We start from the raw sequence: 17,773 nt of genomic DNA, 5'->3' as shown, positions 1-17,773 counted from the left end.
ACCAGTTGGATAGATTATGTCAGTGATTTTAAGGATATTGTGAACAGCTTACAACTTTCTTCAACAGGTTCTTCACCATTTGAAATCATGTTTAATCGCAGATCAGCTAACTTTATTTCTGAGAATGTTGAGTTTCCACCAAGTACAATTCTGTCACCACAAGAGAGAGAAGAGTGTGTCAGGAAGATGATGATAAAGTAAAGGGATAGGAGAACTCAGAGACTCGATGGTAAATGCGGATTTTGTAAGTCTGAGGTAGGAGATCTTGTGTTTGTGAAAGCTGAAGAGGAATCTTAAGTGTTGACATCTGAGACAAAGAAATTCTTCGATATTTTATAGGACCATTCCAAAGTCTTAAAAATCCGCATTATAATGCATACAGACTTGTGTATCCTAAATCTAATAAGTTGTCTGGATTATGCAGTCTGAACTGATAACTTATAGACATTATCCATAAGTATTTAATTTTTTTTTTCTTTCTTTTTTGTCAAGGATGTAGTATGTAAGATGTGATTTCTAAAGTTCTGTCTTATCTATTGACTGAGTTTAAGTTTATGCCACACTATATTACAACTATATAATTCTGTTGCATAATAGATTTGTGCTTTAGATTTTGATACATATATGGATTGTGACGAAATGGACAAATCCTTTTACAATTTTGAAGTGTGACAATGCCATTAAATATCTAGTGATAGATTTCTAATTTTAGAATGCTATTAGTGTTAAGTATTATTTCTTTCCTTTCTCAGACATTATGTCTGGTTAAAAATGGAAAGTGAATCAGACCTTGATCAAGTGTGACTTCCTTTTAACTGTATGGTATATGTTACATTGCATTTAGGAACTTTTGGGTAATTGAACATGTATCAATAATTACAGATTTCTGTAGTTGTATATATACATTTGGATGTAGCTGTATTGCGTTGATGTACTGGTGGATATTGTGTGGTATGACTCCTATAGTTGATAGTATAATTGGTATAATGTCAACTTTACCTGATGCCACATGTCCTTGACTTCCTCAGCCAGTTGGATGTATTTTTCAATTTTTTCTCCTGTTTCTTCTGTATATTTGTTGTATTGGGTATGGATATTTCAATTAGTTGTGTTAATTTCTTCCTTTTATTTGTGAGTATTATGTCAGGTTTGTTATGTGGTGTTGTTTTATCTGTTATAATGGTTCTGTTCCAGTATAATTTGTATTCATCATTCTCCAGTACATTTTGTGGTGCATACTTGTATGTGGGAACGAGTTGTTTTATTAGTTTATGTTGTATGGCAAGTTGTTGTATTATTTTTGCTACATTGTCATATCTTCTGGTGTATTCTGTATTTGCTAGTATTTTACATCCGCTTGTGATGTGATCTACTGTTTCTATTTGTTGTTTGCAAAGTCTGCATTTATCTGTTGTGGTATTGGGATCTTTAATAATATGCTTGCTGTAATATCTGGTGTTATTGTTTGATCCTGTATTGCAATCATGAATCCTTCCATCTCACTGTATATACTGCCTTTTCTTAACCATGCATTGGATGCATCTTGATCAATGTGTGGCTGTGTTAGATGATACGAATGCTTGCCATGTAGTGTTTTCTTTTTCCAATTTACTTTCTTTGTATCTGTTGCTGTTATGTGATCTAAAGGGTTGTAGAAGTGGTTATGAAATTACAATGGTGTAGCCAATGTATTTATATGAGTGATTGCTTTGTGTATTTTGCTAGTTTCTGCTCGTTCTATAAAGAATTTTCTTAAAAAAACTACATTATGGACAGGTAAATAATTTATGTCGATAAATCCCCTTCCTCCTTCCTTTCTGCTTAATGTGAATCTTTCTGTTGCTGAATGTATGTGATGTATTCTATATTTGTGGCATTGTGATCGTGTAAGTGTATTGAGTGCTTCTAGTTCTGTGTTACTCCATTTCACTACTCCAAATGAATAGTTCAATATTGGTATAGCATAAGTATTTATAGCTTTTGTCTTGTTTCTTGCTGTCCATTCTGTTTTCAGTATTTTTGTTAGTCTTTGTCTATATTTTTCTTTTAGTTCTTCTTTAATATTTGTATTATCTATTCCTATTTTTTGTCTGTATCCTAGATATTTATAGGCATCTGTTTTTTCCATCGCTTCTATGCAGTTGCTGTGGTTATCCAATATGTAATCTTCTTGTTTAGTGTGTTTTCCCTTGACTATGCTGTTTTTCTTACATTTATCTGTTCCAAAAGCCATATTTATATCATTGCTGAATACTTCTGTTATCTTTAGTAATTGGTTGAGTTGTTGATTTGTTGCTGCTAGTAGTTTTAGATCATCCATGTATAGCAAATGTGTGATTTTGTGTTGGTATGTTCCAGTAATATTATATCCATAATTTGTATATTTAGCATGTTGGATAGTGGGTTCAGAGCAAGGCAGAACCACAAAGGACTTAATGAGTCTCCTTGGTATAAAAGTATTATTATTATGTGTACTCTGCACAAAGTGGTTTAATTTAATTGTCATGAACTCTTTTGAATAAAGTCATGGGTGTTGTGGTAAGTTGAGTGAAGACTTGTTTTACTCATGTGTACTGTAAATATTAGGAATACAGTATCTTGAAATTTCATATGTGCAAACCAAACACATGCATGTTTTAAACACAGAATTCTTATGTCAGTACATCGTGGACTACAGTCCATACCTCATTTTGTAGGCATTTGTCGGATGCTGTGTTAGTGCAGTCCAACTTGTCTTGCTTATGTACATAATTTCTTTTAATCTGCTAATTGCTGAGAGACTGTTACTTTGAGATATCTTTAGTATATATGTTTATATTACCTTGCTAGTTCATTTTTTCATTGCATTTAGCTCTGTTTATTAATGTACCATATGCGTGAACACTTTTTAATCCATTCTGACATAAACCCTGAATAATTATTTTTTTCATTATAGATGGAAAAAACATACTATGTGATGTGAGGGAGGTATTGAACAGCATATTTAGTACACAAAACAATGTTTCAGAATTCAATGTGAAAGCTAAACAGGGAGTTATCTATCCTACAGATAGCTACTACTATTCTTTGATGTGGTTTGCACTTCTGTCTGCAGGCTGAGTAGCTATCTGTTTAGTAAGTCCTCCATGTGTAACTGCTTTATTTTGGTTTTCCTTGTGCTTTATTAGTTTCGCTCTGCTGCTGTTTGAACCTATTTTCACTTTTACATAATTACAAATTAGACCTAACTGTTTACAACTTTTGTTGAATCTAAAGTAACTGTTTTTAGTACTTTCACGTTAAGAATTTTTATAGTTGTCCATAGCTTTCATTGCCCAGCTTGGCATTAATAACTTTTGTTATATTTAATCAACCATTTCTAATCGAAAACATTTCTTTGGCGTATGCTTTATGCTCCCCACCACTTCGTCTCTGCAATTACTGTATTGGTCAATGCATTGGCGAGTCATTCTGTGACTAAAGACTGAAAACTAAGGACACTATGGCGTGATTTGTTTCATCTTCAAAATCTGTTAGGCTGTTAAGATGTGAGATGTATTCTCCAGTTATTAAGTATTGTGCAGCACAATATGAGACCTGGACTCAAGCAACAGAAATGAAGTTTATGAGAGAAATCAAAGGCTGTAATACATTGAATTACACCCTCAACTGGAGACAGAAGGAGAAAATCGAATATTTTATCAATATTAGAAAAATTGAAGAATACAACCAAAAGTGGCTCAACTATATCCTTTCAATGGCCTACGAGTGACTACTAAAATAAGTTAAATTGGCCAATATGTAAAAGGTATTTGGGAAGATGATAATTATGATGCATTGTCTCTCATTTTTGTTGACACTGTTGAACTTTCATGTCAGCTTCAGGCTAACTTTTGTTTTGTTTAAATAATGACTAATTCATAGTAGATAGTATAATTATTTCAAAATATGTACATTATTATGCAGTCTTCAGCATAAGAAGTCTATTATGTACAATATATACACACTTTATAACTTAAGATGAATAGAGTGAACATATTTCAGTTTCTCCTTCTACGGACTCTTGAAATTCTCCAAGCATTTGGTTCTTCATATTTATTATATAGAGGTTCAAGACGTTGGTTCTTCTTGAATTTACTCAGCTTCGTTGGATCAGAAAACTTAAAAAATGCCGGAGCAAATTCAACCAACCACTTTGGATCTATGGTTGTGACTTCACGCATGTACTCTTTGGTTGTCTGCACAAGCTCATGATAGATAACCCTGAAACATATACCAAATTATTTAAGGCTAGACTACAGAGAATAAGAGAATTAGGAAACTTACACAGAGAACAGCAAATGAAAGGAAAATTTACTGCTGAAAATTCAAACAATGATCATTATAAAGTCACAGTAAATTAATTGCTGCACAACACTCACTTTCTTAGCCACCACTTTTGATTTTATCACGTCTTGTAAAACAGAAATATAAAACTGTAATAAGAAAAGCCTATTTTCATAAAATGGAAAGGAGGGTAAAGGAAACAAGTATTTCAGTAATTGCAAAGGACGAAAGCTATATAAAAGGATTCTGAGTTTACCTCTCAAATCTGAATGTTGATCAGTGTGCAAATGCTTAAACTTGTGTGTAAGTGAAGAGGAAGGAGATTAAGCTGATTGAAATTCTTCTGGGTGTAGTACTGCATAAAATACTTTAATTATGAACTTAAAACCAATGCTTTGACCATATTACAATGACCTTCCTCATGGTAGTATTTTATCCAATGATGTGGTACAACACCCAGAAGAATTTTAATTATCATGACACCAGCCACGGAAGCCTGCATATTTATGTCAAGGAGGTTAAGAGTTAAACTGGTCAGCAGAGATTATTTTACAAGATTCTGTTTCTATTTTTTTTTTTTTTTTTTTTTTTTGGTGGGGGTGGGGGTGGGGGAAGGGTTTAAACAAAACATAAACAGGAACAGAAAAGACATATGAAAGTTACCAAAACAGCTTCTGAATTTTAAATAATAACTGTATTTAAATCCTGAATATAAATGTGCACAGAAAAACTAATTGTTTCCCTTTTTTATTTTTTAGTTCCTGTATATGTTGGAAATTCAAATGTGGATTTTTTAACAGCTTTAATGTTTGAAGCTGTATGACAAGGGCAGACGCAACGAACAACACATAGTGCCACATTACAGCCTTCACAACAATATCTTGATGCTCTTATTGTCTTCTTTCTAACTTTGGCTGTATATTGCACATATGCTTGCGGGTTTGGTTTTTTGCAGTAGGTGGAATCAGTACTGGGAATTTTGACCAATCAGTAATCTGGAGCGGATGTTTGCTGCATTTGAATCAAATTCCTATTTTTATGTTCTCAATAACATAAGGTAAGCCTAAGCAGATTCTTATAACCACAGTTTTTATAAAAGTCAGCCAACACATTATGCAAATCAAGCTCAAGAAGATGGAAAAAAATCTGCTTGTAATACTTATTATAGCTTTATGAGTTGCTAGGTTGTTGGTTAAGTATATGAATGCATGGTATCTGTCTGAAAGAACAGACACCAAGCAGAATCTATAGCTGTGAAACATTATATGTAAATTGAAGGGAGATCATTGCTGTCAGCTGCAGCGGGACATTAAGTGGATTCTTTTGGACAGACACCACGCATTCATATAACTGATAAACTTAGCTGGGATATGGATACCTTCTTCAGTGCAAATGCACAAATATGTCCAACTCCTGTGGGAATCTCCGAGTAGTGAATGGGAGTATAATGAAAGGGGATTGTGGACAGGTGGCGCTCGGTGAGAGTGTGGATCGACCGTGAGGCATGCTGAGTGTGTCCGTGCAGTTGCGATAATGCTTTCTTCCGCATGGTGCAGTGGTTATCACACCTGCCTAGTAAGTGGGAGATCCTGCGTTCGAATCCCGGTCCTGTACAAATTTTCATTCATCGTTGCTGATTCTGCTTAATGTCCCACTGCAGCTGACAGCTATGATTCCCCTTCAATTTACATGTGTCGGTTAAGTGTTGGCCTACTTTATCCGTTCTCTATTATGTTGTTAAATGCTATGACTGCTACTGGCCTTAACAGTTCTTCATACTCTTTGCTCGCGAGTTTCACTTCAAGTTTGTGACTAAGGCTTGTGAATGGCCATACAGCTCTGTATATGTTGTTTCAATAAACAGATCAGCAGTTAAGGGGATGTGCAATAATAATTACCAATCATCAATATCTTTTGTTTAGAAGTGCCAGAACTGTGTCATAATGATTTCATTGAACTCGGTTCATTTTCCCGTGTGTATGCAAATATTGCAGACTAACTTTGGGACTCACAAAGCTTGACAGCCTGGATCCCAAAGATTCTCTCTTCAGCAATGGACATACACCCAACCTAATCTTCACACCCTGGATTGCAAAACTCATTGATTTGTGCCTGTATCTGGTATGCACAAAATTTTTTCCAATATATCTGATAGTTCAAGTTTTTCACAGATCTTTGAAGTAACCTAACACTGATAAACACAAATATTTGATTAATAGCTGAGTCTTTCCACTGAGAAATAAGTTTCCTTTTTCTGTTAGCCTGCAGTTATAATGCCTATCAAATTGTCATCAATGAAGAAATATATGAAGTACATGACAGCTTCTGCACAACTGTTATGTAGCTATATTGTGAATGAAAGTATCAGAGGAGCTGGCAATAGTACAGCAGATGTATGAACCACTGTCAAGTAAGTATCAGATGAAACATCATCACTGTGCCTGGATGCAAAATATCATACTCTATGTACCTTTCTGAAGGACTAAATTCAACATTAAACTAATGATAATTATAATTTTTGAAGACACTGAATAGTCCACAATACAAGGCTGGGAACCTACCTTTTATTGTTGACTATACGGAAACACACATAAGAGGTGCCCTCTAGTGGTGATAAGTGTAACCAGAACCTAGTTGGCAAACCTACACCTACAGTACAGAATGCTCTCTCTCAGTAAAACACTTAATGATGACCATAAAAGGACAGTAAGTGGGGTCCAGTTTTCTAGTAGTTCTTGTTAAGTTTCTCACCTATACTTTGGATTATAAGTTTTGACTGAATCAAGAAAATGAGAACCCACGACTTCAGTTAAGAGGATATTGACACGTTTGCAATAAAGTCATTAAAGATAGAATACATGCTCAGATGGAGAAGAATGGGGTTTACCTATTATGGACAGAATGTACAAAGTACAATTTTGAGTTTTCATGGATTTATTTTAAAGCCATGGATGGAGCCTTCTACATTATGTTTTTCTTCATTGAACCCTACATATTAAATAATCCTTCAATGTAGCAACAGCAGTGGACATGAGACAGATTTTTTTTAGGTGGTGCACCATAGCTCTGGAATTACTATGTACTATAACAGTAGTTATTTTTGTTTGAGTGGATTGAACTAGTACCATTCCTCCATAACTTTTCTTCATGCCCTTTTTTTAAATTTATAAACAGAAAATACATACACAGCTGACAAGAAAGTATGGGAAGAAAGTCACAAAAGTCAAAACAGGAGATAAAAGTTGTCAGTTACTGAAGGTGGTACAATGCCTTTGTCAATGCATGATTTACCTTATTAGTAACTAAGGAATTAATAACATACCATTCTGGTTGTCTGTTAAAAAGTGCACTTGATGGGTGGATGTAAACCACTTGACTGTCCACTAAAGTTCGGTATCCTTCTTGAGGATCTTTCTTGGCTGCATTTCGAAAGAATCCTGAACATACTGCTTTCTGCACACGTACTGTGTTTTTCCCAGCAGAGACTACATCCAACTTATGCCTGCATATAATAATGAACATTTAGAAAATTATTTCAAAATAATAAATAAATTAGTGCAATCAATGTAAAATTTTCATTTCATACACATTAGATAGAGAAAGATAATTTCTTTCTAGAAGCTTTTCTCGTTCAAGAAAATTTAACTTGAATATGTGTTGCATCTTAAAACACTGTCCTACCTATCCATAATTCCTAAAAGTTGTTTCCGTACATCCTGAGCACGTTTCAATGTTCTTATTTGGACAAAGTTCTCATAGCACCAAGCATTGGAGAACTTATTATTTTTCCACGAATTGTAAACTGATAAAAGCGTCAGGTGGTCTCCCTCAGGCTGGTTAAACTTGGCCTTCTTCTGATCAGCTAAGGCTTGCTTATCCTTTGGCCTGAAAGATAAAAAGAATTACTTGCCATCCTCGTGTTTCCCTCACAGGGTTGCAATTTAACATATAATTTATTCTGAAAATTTCAAATCTGTCTTTGAGCATAATTGTGCACTTTAAATCACATTGATTTTTCATTCAGTTACTAAAAATCTCATTCTTTAATGAGTTCAGTCACTTACAAATTTCTTTATGAAGAGTCTTTATGTTGGTTTGTATTACACAAAGGAACATGGATATATTATGAATGTATTCAGATAAAACTAATTAAAATAGAAAAATAATACTGTTCAGAGCTCGTGTGTGTGTGTGTGTGTGTGTGTGTGTGTGTGTGTGTGTGTGTGTGTGTGTATTGTTCTATTGTTGACGAAGGCCTTAATGGCCAAAAGCTATAATTGTGAGAGTCTTTTTGTTGTGCCTATCTGTGACTCAGGATATTTGCTATATGGTGAGTAGCAACTTTCCTTCTCATAATACTGACAGTTGTGCCACAAGTGTACAAGTGAAAGTAGAAGAAAGTGATGGTTTAACCGAAATACAGTTTTGAGAATATGGTAATAACAATAAAAGCTGTTGCATCTGTAGGCAAAAATTCCAAACAGCATTAAAGCTGTTTAGTTAGAGAAGGCAGTCTTCCATAATGAAAAATTATTTGTGGGAAACAAGCCTAACACTTTCTTTACTAAAACAACCTCATTGTAATGAAGTTGATGACTACGTATTTTTTGAATTATAAAGGTACAGGCTGTATATTAAAATATTTGCAAAAGTCTTAGCTATTATTCTGGCAACTGTACCACAATTTCTGAAATTATTTGATTATTACATCTCTCACTCAAATATTTTACCTGTAATTAAAAGAAATAATCAACATAGTGAGCAAAATATCAAACCTCACATACCTGTAAAAAACATTCTGCACAGAAAGCATTGATACTATTGTGAGCACTTCATCTGAGCAGTTAAGGTGAACTGACATAATTAGCATCTTAGAAAGATTGGGATCAAGAGGAAACTCAGCCATCTGAAACACAAACAAATCACAGCATTCATGAAATATTATATACCGCCACCAAAGTCTTTGGTCACTTACCAAATAGTATCAAAAGTCTGACAGATAACCAACAAGTATTTAAGAAGAAATTAAAAGAATTTCTGAATGACAACTCCTGCTACTCCATAGAGGAATTTTTAGATGTAAATTAAGAAAAAAAAATTATAAATAAAATTTTAAAAAAATAAATAAAAAAGTTGTTATATTGACTTAATTATGTTGTTAAATTAACTTAATTATGTCATGTATTAGAAAATTTGACTTGTTCCACATCATTACGAAATATCGTATTCATGATCCATGGAACTAGTATTAATCTAATCTAATCTGAAATAAGTTGCTTTTCTTCCCAGTGAATCTCCTCAGAATAGCTGGCTGGAAAGTGTCAAGAGAGGAAGATGTATGGAGAGAAAAAACACACAAAGGAAGGTGTTACTAACACTGACAAATATATTAAATTGCGAATCCATAGCTTTCTCTTGTTGCATCTTACACTGATTTTAATAAGCTTAAAGTTCATACCAAATAAATGTGTGCAGTATGTCATTTTACCAACATTAAAAGAGTCATTATTTCACATGTCATTTACAAAATTAATGAATGAATAAATAACGAGTATCAATTTGTAAATTATGACCAGGCAAGCATTCAATATCAGGGCCAACAATTATATTTTGTTCAGAATTCTCTCCATTTACACAATGGTCATACTACAATGAATAATGTGAAGTTCATCTGGGTGTGATATGTTAAATGTCTTCTATTGGAAAGACTACTGCTTTGTTTGAACACAAGATAAGAGCAGTACTCCCTTAATTTATAGTAGGGCATGTCTTTGAATAAAAGATGAGGAACACGTCTTCTACCACATTTTAAATTAACTTACGGTTATTACAAGGGTCACTCCAAAAGAAATGCACACTATTTTTTTTTAATCCATCTTTTATTCTACATGTTTGAAAGTTTTACAGTGTGTAGATACATCCTTTAGGAACAATATTTTCATTTCTCCGCATAATTTCCATCCCTCTCAACTGCCTTATGCCATCTTGGAACCGGCGCCTGTATACCCGCACAGTAAAATTCTGGACCAACCTGTCGGAGCCGCTGTTTGGAAGCGTTGACAAGGGAGTCATCATCTTCAAACCTTGTTCCATGAAGAGAGTCTTTCAGTTTCCCAAAGAGATGATAGTCACATGGAGCCAGGTCAGGACTGGACTGTAAGGCGGGTGTTTCAGTGTTGTCCATCTAGTTTTGTGATCGCTTCCATGGTTTTTTGACTGACATGTGGCCGTGCAATGTCGTGCAACAGCAAAACATCCTGCTTTTGCCGATGTGGTCGAACACAACTCAGTTGAGCTTGAAGTTTCTTCAGAGACGTCACATATGCATCAGAATTTATGGTAGTTCCACTTAGCATGATGTCCACAAGCAAGAGTCCTTTGGAATCGAAAAACACCGTAGCCATAACTTTTCCAGCAGAAGGTGTGGTTTTGAATTTTTTTTTTCTTGAGTGAATTTGCATGATGCCATTCCATTGATTGCCTCTTCGTCTCTGGTGAAAAATGGTGGAGCCATGTTTCATCACCTGTCACAATTCTTCCAAGAAATTCATCCCCACCATTCTCGTACTGTTCCAAAAGTTCGCTGCATACCATTTTTCTTGTTTCTTTGTGAGCCTCCGTCAACACCTGGGAACCCACCTGGCGCAAACCTTTTTCAGCGCCAACACTTTGAATATTCTGCAAACACTTCCTTCCCCTATCCCAACATAGCGTGACAATTCGTTCACTGTGATGCGTCTGTCAGCAGTCACCAATTCGTTAACTCTCTGCACATTGTCTGGAGTGTGTGCAGTACAAGGCCTGCCGCTGCGAGGACAATCCTCAATATTGCCGTGCTCGCTTTCATCACATAACCTGCTTGCCCACCTACTATCTGTACTGCGATCCACAGCAGCATCTCCATACACCTTTTTCAACCTCTTGTGGATGTTTCCCACCGTCTCGTTTTCACAGCACAGGAATTCAATGACAGCACGTTGCTTCTGATGAACGTCAAGTGTAGCAGCCATCTTGAAGACATGCTGTGACGGCGACACTCACTCACAGGAACACGTTGAACTAAGTTTGAAAACAAGCGGGAAGGATGTATCTACACACTGAAAAACTTTCACACATGCAGAATGCAAACTATATTTTTACAAAATAGTGTGCATTTCTTTTGGAGTGACCCTCGTACTTTCACTTCTTGTGCTCATGTTGAGTATGAGAGCCTCATTTGATTATAGAGAATATGAACAGCCGTGTCACAAAGGATGTTTCACACTTTTTAAACTCTTACATAAGTTGTTGACAGTTTATGACCTGTGTGTTGATCATATTTTACAGACTTCAGTAGTTTCTGAAATGCATCGAGTATTAAGCTGTTCTTAATCAGCATAAAAAGTGCCTTCCCTTTTCCGTAGCAGTTTTGTTAAAACTGGTTCTTAACATTACTTTGGAATACATTACGGGAAAGGCAGTGACCAATGTCTTACAAATATTTACTATTAAAAACAGTCTTGATTACGATTTATTTATCAAGGTGACCGGTTTCAACCACTACTGTGGTCATCTTCAGACCATTGAGTAGGAACCTCTTTCTGTTGGAGAATCACTTAACACTTGCTGCTTTAAACAATATGGCATCACTAAGGCAGGTGAAACAGCTGCAATTTGCTCCACACAAATACACTTATTATGTGATATCAATAAATTCATGCAGTTGTCAGAAACAAACTATAAATACACTGACCTTGATCTTTTACACTATGCCCTTGAAGTAATTGTGTTTAGAATACTTTTTCTTTGCTTCTATGAACTTAGAAATTCAAATTGGCATGACTGAAGAAAGAGAGTCCCTTTACCAGTCAAACAGAAACGAGTAAGAGATCCTATATCTGCCCCTACAATGATTTCTTCCACTCAGTTCCTAGATATTGTATATCCCACCAGCCTGCCTCCCTGAGGTAAGAGTTTTTCATAGACTTCATTCTCCATCACTTTTCGTAATGTCTCAAACAATTGAAAGTCCAAGATGGAATAACAACAACATTGAAAGGAGGCATTGAATCGCAGACAGTCACAATGGAAAAGACTGGCACCTGCCTGTGACTTAACACCTCCACTCTGTTGTGAGTAGCAATCTGTACTTCCAATATCTTCTCCACATTGTGGACATTTATCAATCCATTTAATTTTTATATCCTTTTGTAGCAACAATACAAAAAATATTTATTCTCTTGCTCCTGTTGAGCAATTTCAGGAATATCTCCTTCAACCCAAACAAGTTACTTTTCATTCACACAAAAAAAGAGTTTTCAGTAATCCTTTTGGTGACTGATCCGTTCTCACTAACTGCCCTAATGTTAGATGTGTCAGTCGTGTATTCTATAACGAAAATACTTGGTTTCTAATCACAGGTAGCATTAAGTAGGTACTGCATACAGCAGATTCACTTATTTTTATTTGGCAATGTACATTATTCACATCTGTAATGTATTCTCAGTATATTCATTTTATCATTTATCTACTCTTCACAAGAAATATGTGTACATTACTTTAAATAAAACATATTTTAGTTCTAAAACTCATTACAGGTACTTGCAGTTTTTATTAAGAGTAATGCATAAAGGATTTACTATAATTACCCTTCGTCCAAGTCTAGTCAGAAGACCTTCATTATCAAGAGCACTTAATGAGTGCAGCTGTTCAAGAGCCATGATAAGACTTTCAACAGGAGGAGCATCCATGAAATCAAAATGTAGCAGGTCATTAATGCCCATTGTCTTCAGCTGAAGCACTGTTGTGGCAAGGTTGGTTCGCTGTATTTCTGGCACCGGAGTAGGCAACATTTCATCTCGGTATGCACGTTCTGTGTACAGTCTGTAACATTTTCCTGGACCTGTTCGGCCAGCACGGCCTGCCCTCTGCTTGGCCTGTGCCTGAGGCAGAAAAAGACCATGGATATACATAGATTCAGTATTTAATACAGTGCAGAACGTTTGAAGATTTATTCATACCATTGTAATTTACTGTTGAAAACAAAGAATTATTGCTGAAAAAAACAAAATTAATTTACTGGTTAATTCACGTTTTTATAAGGAAAAACATTAGATCTGATTCTGGATTCACTGAGGTGCAATTTAGCTATGTGATCCATAGTCATAACCAGTTACTCTGGGTATTCTTTGGAATTAGACATAGTGTATGCTATAATAGACTACTCTGTTTTGCTATCCATATTAATTGCTTGGTAGCATGAAATGTCTTGACTCATAATTCAGATACATAGAATTTTAATAACAGTAGAAAATAATGTATTTCCATCTGCATCTAAATGACTACTCTGCAATTCACAATTAAGTTCCTGGCAGAGGGTTCACTGAACCACCTTCAGTTATCTCTCTAGTGTTCCATTCTCGAATAGCATGCAGGAAAATCTTTCTGTGCTCTGATTTCTTTTATTTTGTTACAACGATCATCTCTCCCTACATAGGTGGGTACCAAAACAATATTTTTGCATTCAAAGGAGAACATTGTTGATTTAAATTTGATGAAAATGTCTTACAAGAATGAAAAATATTTTTGCGTTAATGACTGCCTCCTCATCTCCACATCATATTCATGACACTCTCATCCAGATGCATTCTAAATTACATGGAATGTATTCACAGTTGCAAATATGGGCAACCATCAACTGTATAATGGAATTATGATGGAAATTTGTGCTGGGTTGGGACTCGAACTCAGATTTCCCACTTATCGCAAGTGGTCACCTTACCACTGGGCTATCTGAGCATGACTCAAGGCCAGAACCAAACTTTCATATGTCATCAACCATGTGTCAACAACCTGTACTCATACTTTCATACCGAGTGAGGTGGCGCAGTGATTAACACACTGGACTCGCATTCGGGAGGACGACGGTTCAGTCCCGCGTCCGACCATCCTGATTCAGGTTTTCCGTGATTTCCCTAAATCGCTCCAGGCAAATGCCGGGATGGTTCCTTTGAAAGGGCACGGCCGGCTTCCTTCCTCGTCCTTCCCTAATCCGATGAGACCGATGACCTCGCAGTTTGGTCTCTTCCCCCAAAACAACCAAACCCATACTTTCATATGTATATTTCCATACAGGGGACACATTTTAATTGAAAGTCTCTTACCCATTGTCGGCATGCATTTCATAACGGCAATAGTCACCACAGTGCCAGTTCCTTTGTATATGCATGCACCTCCAAAGGAACATGGCATCATTTTTCTGAACAATATAGGCACGGCAACATCTTATTTACCTGCTGACACTGGACATGTGATTTTCTACTAAAATGACTCCCCTGTATGGGAATATACATGTGAATGTACAAGTACAGGTTGTTGATGTATGGTTGATGACATGTGGAAGTTTGGGTCTGGCAGTGAGTAATGCACGGATAGCCTAAAGGTAAGGTGACCGCTTGTGGTAAGCAGAATATCTGAGTCTGAGTCCCAGTGTAGCACAAACTTTCATTGCTGCCATTCCATTATACAGCTGATAGTTGTCCATATTGGCAACTGCGAATACATTTCATGTATTTCATAACAGCTGTAGTCACCACAGTGCTTGTTTCTTCATACACACATGCATGACCAAGGGAACTTTGCATTGTATTTATGAACAACACAGGCATTACAGCACTATAGTCTGCCATTGCCTCAGCAGTTATCTCCTACCACAGATTTATCTGTTGCCCACAACTCACGTTTAGTACTCATCAGAATCTGAAAATTAGCACTATAACATCTCTTGCCTTTCCTAAACCTTGCGTCTCCCTTGACCCATTTAGGAGGCATTATTGCTTCCTTACAGCATCTGCACAACTTTCTTTTACTTTTCCCATTTCCTATCTCTATCATTCTCCAGTTGTCATTGCTTCATCAATTGGTAAGTTGCTGCTACTCTTCTATTTGATCCATTGCAATAATTTGTGCCCTAAGCTTATTATCCTTCAAATCACAAAAAAGAAGACAACCTTCTCAACTGATTCTCTGAAAGACCTGAAGACAAATTAGTTTGTTTCATACATCTCTTCCACTATAGTGAGAGCTGCCCTTATTTTATGCAATTTGAAAACTTTCTTTCATTCACTTTCATGAAAATAAGCACTCTGTCTTTAAATACAAAACTACAAAACCAAAGCAAATGCAAACTAGGAATGATAAGCACATACATTCCTAGGACATGGATCATTTACAAGTTTTCTTATTGACGGACTATAAAAACTGCTGCTTTCAGGTTTTGAGTTACAGTTTCAAGTGAGTTGATTTTCATTCGGAATTTACAAACTGTTTACTCAGACTACTTTTTGTATGTAATAGTGGAAGGAATATTTTATTTTGGGGAACAATACAGCACATTAGTTCAGTTTTCTTTACTAATTATATACATTACTGCATATATTGAGGTTTATCCATTGAAATCCTATCTAGTTCACCATGCCCTTGCTCACAGCAGCTACATTAACTGAAAACAAAATCTGTTATGTTGAGTGTTGCATTTTGTCTACCAATCTTTCCTCTCTCTATATATATAAACAGAAATCACCTGCTCACTTCTGTTTGTATATTCAGGCTAATCTCAGGAATTACTGTAAGGATTTTGATCAGGTTTTGACTAATAGATGCACTGGTTCACGAGGAAGATTTATGTACATAATTTCATGGAAGTTGCCTGAATTATGATGAATTGAAGATCCCCACCACTGTGAAAACACATGCCATTGTCACCTAGCATTACAGTTACCACAATCCTAGAGAGCAGCAGCGACTCGAGAGGGCAGCAGCAACTTGAGAGAACAGCAAATCTTATCCAGATTCTGTGCCGCACCTGGTTGTCTAGCAGTGAAGTGAATGCCTGCAGGATCGAATCCCAGTTGGAATATTATTATTATTATTATTATTATTATTATTATTATTATTATCATTCTCCCCACCCCCATGCACACACTACCTTTTACCTAGCATTCACCTCTTAATAATGTGGAGATTCGCCAAAAACAAAATGTGGTTCGGATTCCACATTACACTATAGGTCCTCTTTTCCTGGCAGGATAACTGGTTAGAGAAATGCAAGTTGCCTACATAATGTATGACTGATTGCAATCATTTCAGAACAATTGCACAGCAAAAAGATGTGAATCTGTGGTATTCAATTTCTTATGGAAAAAGTAAAATGGAAACATAAATGAGGTTATCAAAGTGTTGTTGTCATTGGCGTCAATATTTTTGTTGTTGTTGTGGTCATTAGTACGACGACCGGTTTGATGCAGCTCTCCATGCCAGCCTACGTGTGCAAATATCTCTATCTCTGTGTAACTGCTGCCACCAACATCCATTTGAACCAGCTTTCTTAGTGTTGTGACATTAGCTTCAGAAAGGCTGCATAACCAGCCAAGGAATGTGTAGGTCAGCCAGTGAAGTAATTCTGCAGTTGGGTTCTGCAATATTGATGATTCAACACCCTAAAATGCAACATTCTACCATCATCAATGGATTAGATAGCCACATGCTGTAGCACAATGCAATGTTTCTACAGCTGGCTGCGTGACGGGAGTCTAGCTATTGTCATAACACAACCAATGGGAGGGAGTGTAAATGATCCCATCTCGGCTGGTAGCAGCATTACTTTGGCGACATGCATTTAGCAGGTGCAGTCTCCATGGTAGTCACTGACTGAGTGTGTCACTGATCTACTTCAGCCTCAATGTGCAGTGTCATCAATCAGGTGAAACAGCTGCTGCTCTTCGAGCTGTCAGCTAGCCCTGATGTTTCCAGAATTTGAACTGGACCTGCAGACGCAAGGCTGCCTAGTATGTGCCACCGCCTGACAGTCCAGCCAGTCTCCAGAACTGACACCCCAACTTCATCTATGAGGGAACAGCCTGCCACACAATCCGCTGCTTCAGACACACATCACTTACTACTTACAAGGTGTAACAGATTCCGGGGCCCCTTTCATAAGAGTGCTTGTTAAGAAGTAATGAATAATGGAGATTGTTTTTAATGAGTAAGCATTCAAAGCTTTGTGCTTGCCACAGTACTGGGGCATCCATCTCACAGCTTCCCCCACCTGCCACTCTTGAGTCAGAAGTAGCTACCCTGCAATATTGGCACCAGACAGCTGTCACACTAAAATCTTGGTCTTCCTTCTACAATTTGTCTCCCTCACACCACTTCCCATAACCAAAATGATGAATCCTCTTTCAGTCAAGTTACGCCATGGATTTTGTTTCTCCCAAATTCAGCACTTCCTCATTAATTATTCCATTTATCCACCTCATCTTCAGCATTGTTCTCTGGTACAACATGTTAAAAGCTTCTAGTCTCTCATTAAACTGTTTATCATGAATACACAGAAACTGCAAATGATGCATCGTTAAAAGTTCATACACTGTCCTCACACCATAAGCCAAAAACTGTTCTAAAGCGGACAACATGTATAAAAATGGCTATA

The 17,773-nt window shown here is 36.4% G+C and overlaps 1 protein-coding gene across 1 annotated transcript in view; it reads right to left on the bottom strand.

Annotated features, from left to right (window-relative positions):
• Positions 1-3,896: 3,896 nt before the first annotated feature.
• LOC126175246 (ATP-dependent RNA helicase DHX8) overlaps positions 3,897-17,773 on the bottom strand; it is a 142,469-nt gene continuing 128,592 nt past the window's right edge. Inside the window, exons 16-20 of the mRNA XM_049921887.1 lie at positions 12,933-13,226; positions 9,090-9,211; positions 7,987-8,190; positions 7,628-7,807; positions 3,897-4,242 (exon numbers count right to left, since the gene is read on the bottom strand). Coding sequence (XP_049777844.1) covers positions 4,020-4,242; positions 7,628-7,807; positions 7,987-8,190; positions 9,090-9,211; positions 12,933-13,226 — 1,023 coding nt within the window. The 3' untranslated portion in view covers positions 3,897-4,019. The remainder of the gene's footprint in view (positions 4,243-7,627; positions 7,808-7,986; positions 8,191-9,089; positions 9,212-12,932; positions 13,227-17,773) is intronic.

The sequence above is a fragment of the Schistocerca cancellata genome, chromosome 3, assembly GCF_023864275.1.
Source record: "Schistocerca cancellata isolate TAMUIC-IGC-003103 chromosome 3, iqSchCanc2.1, whole genome shotgun sequence".
Classification (NCBI taxonomy): Eukaryota; Metazoa; Arthropoda; class Insecta; order Orthoptera; family Acrididae; genus Schistocerca; species Schistocerca cancellata.
Note: the sequence above shows the minus strand (reverse complement) of the source record. Positions and strands in the feature narration are given on the sequence as shown.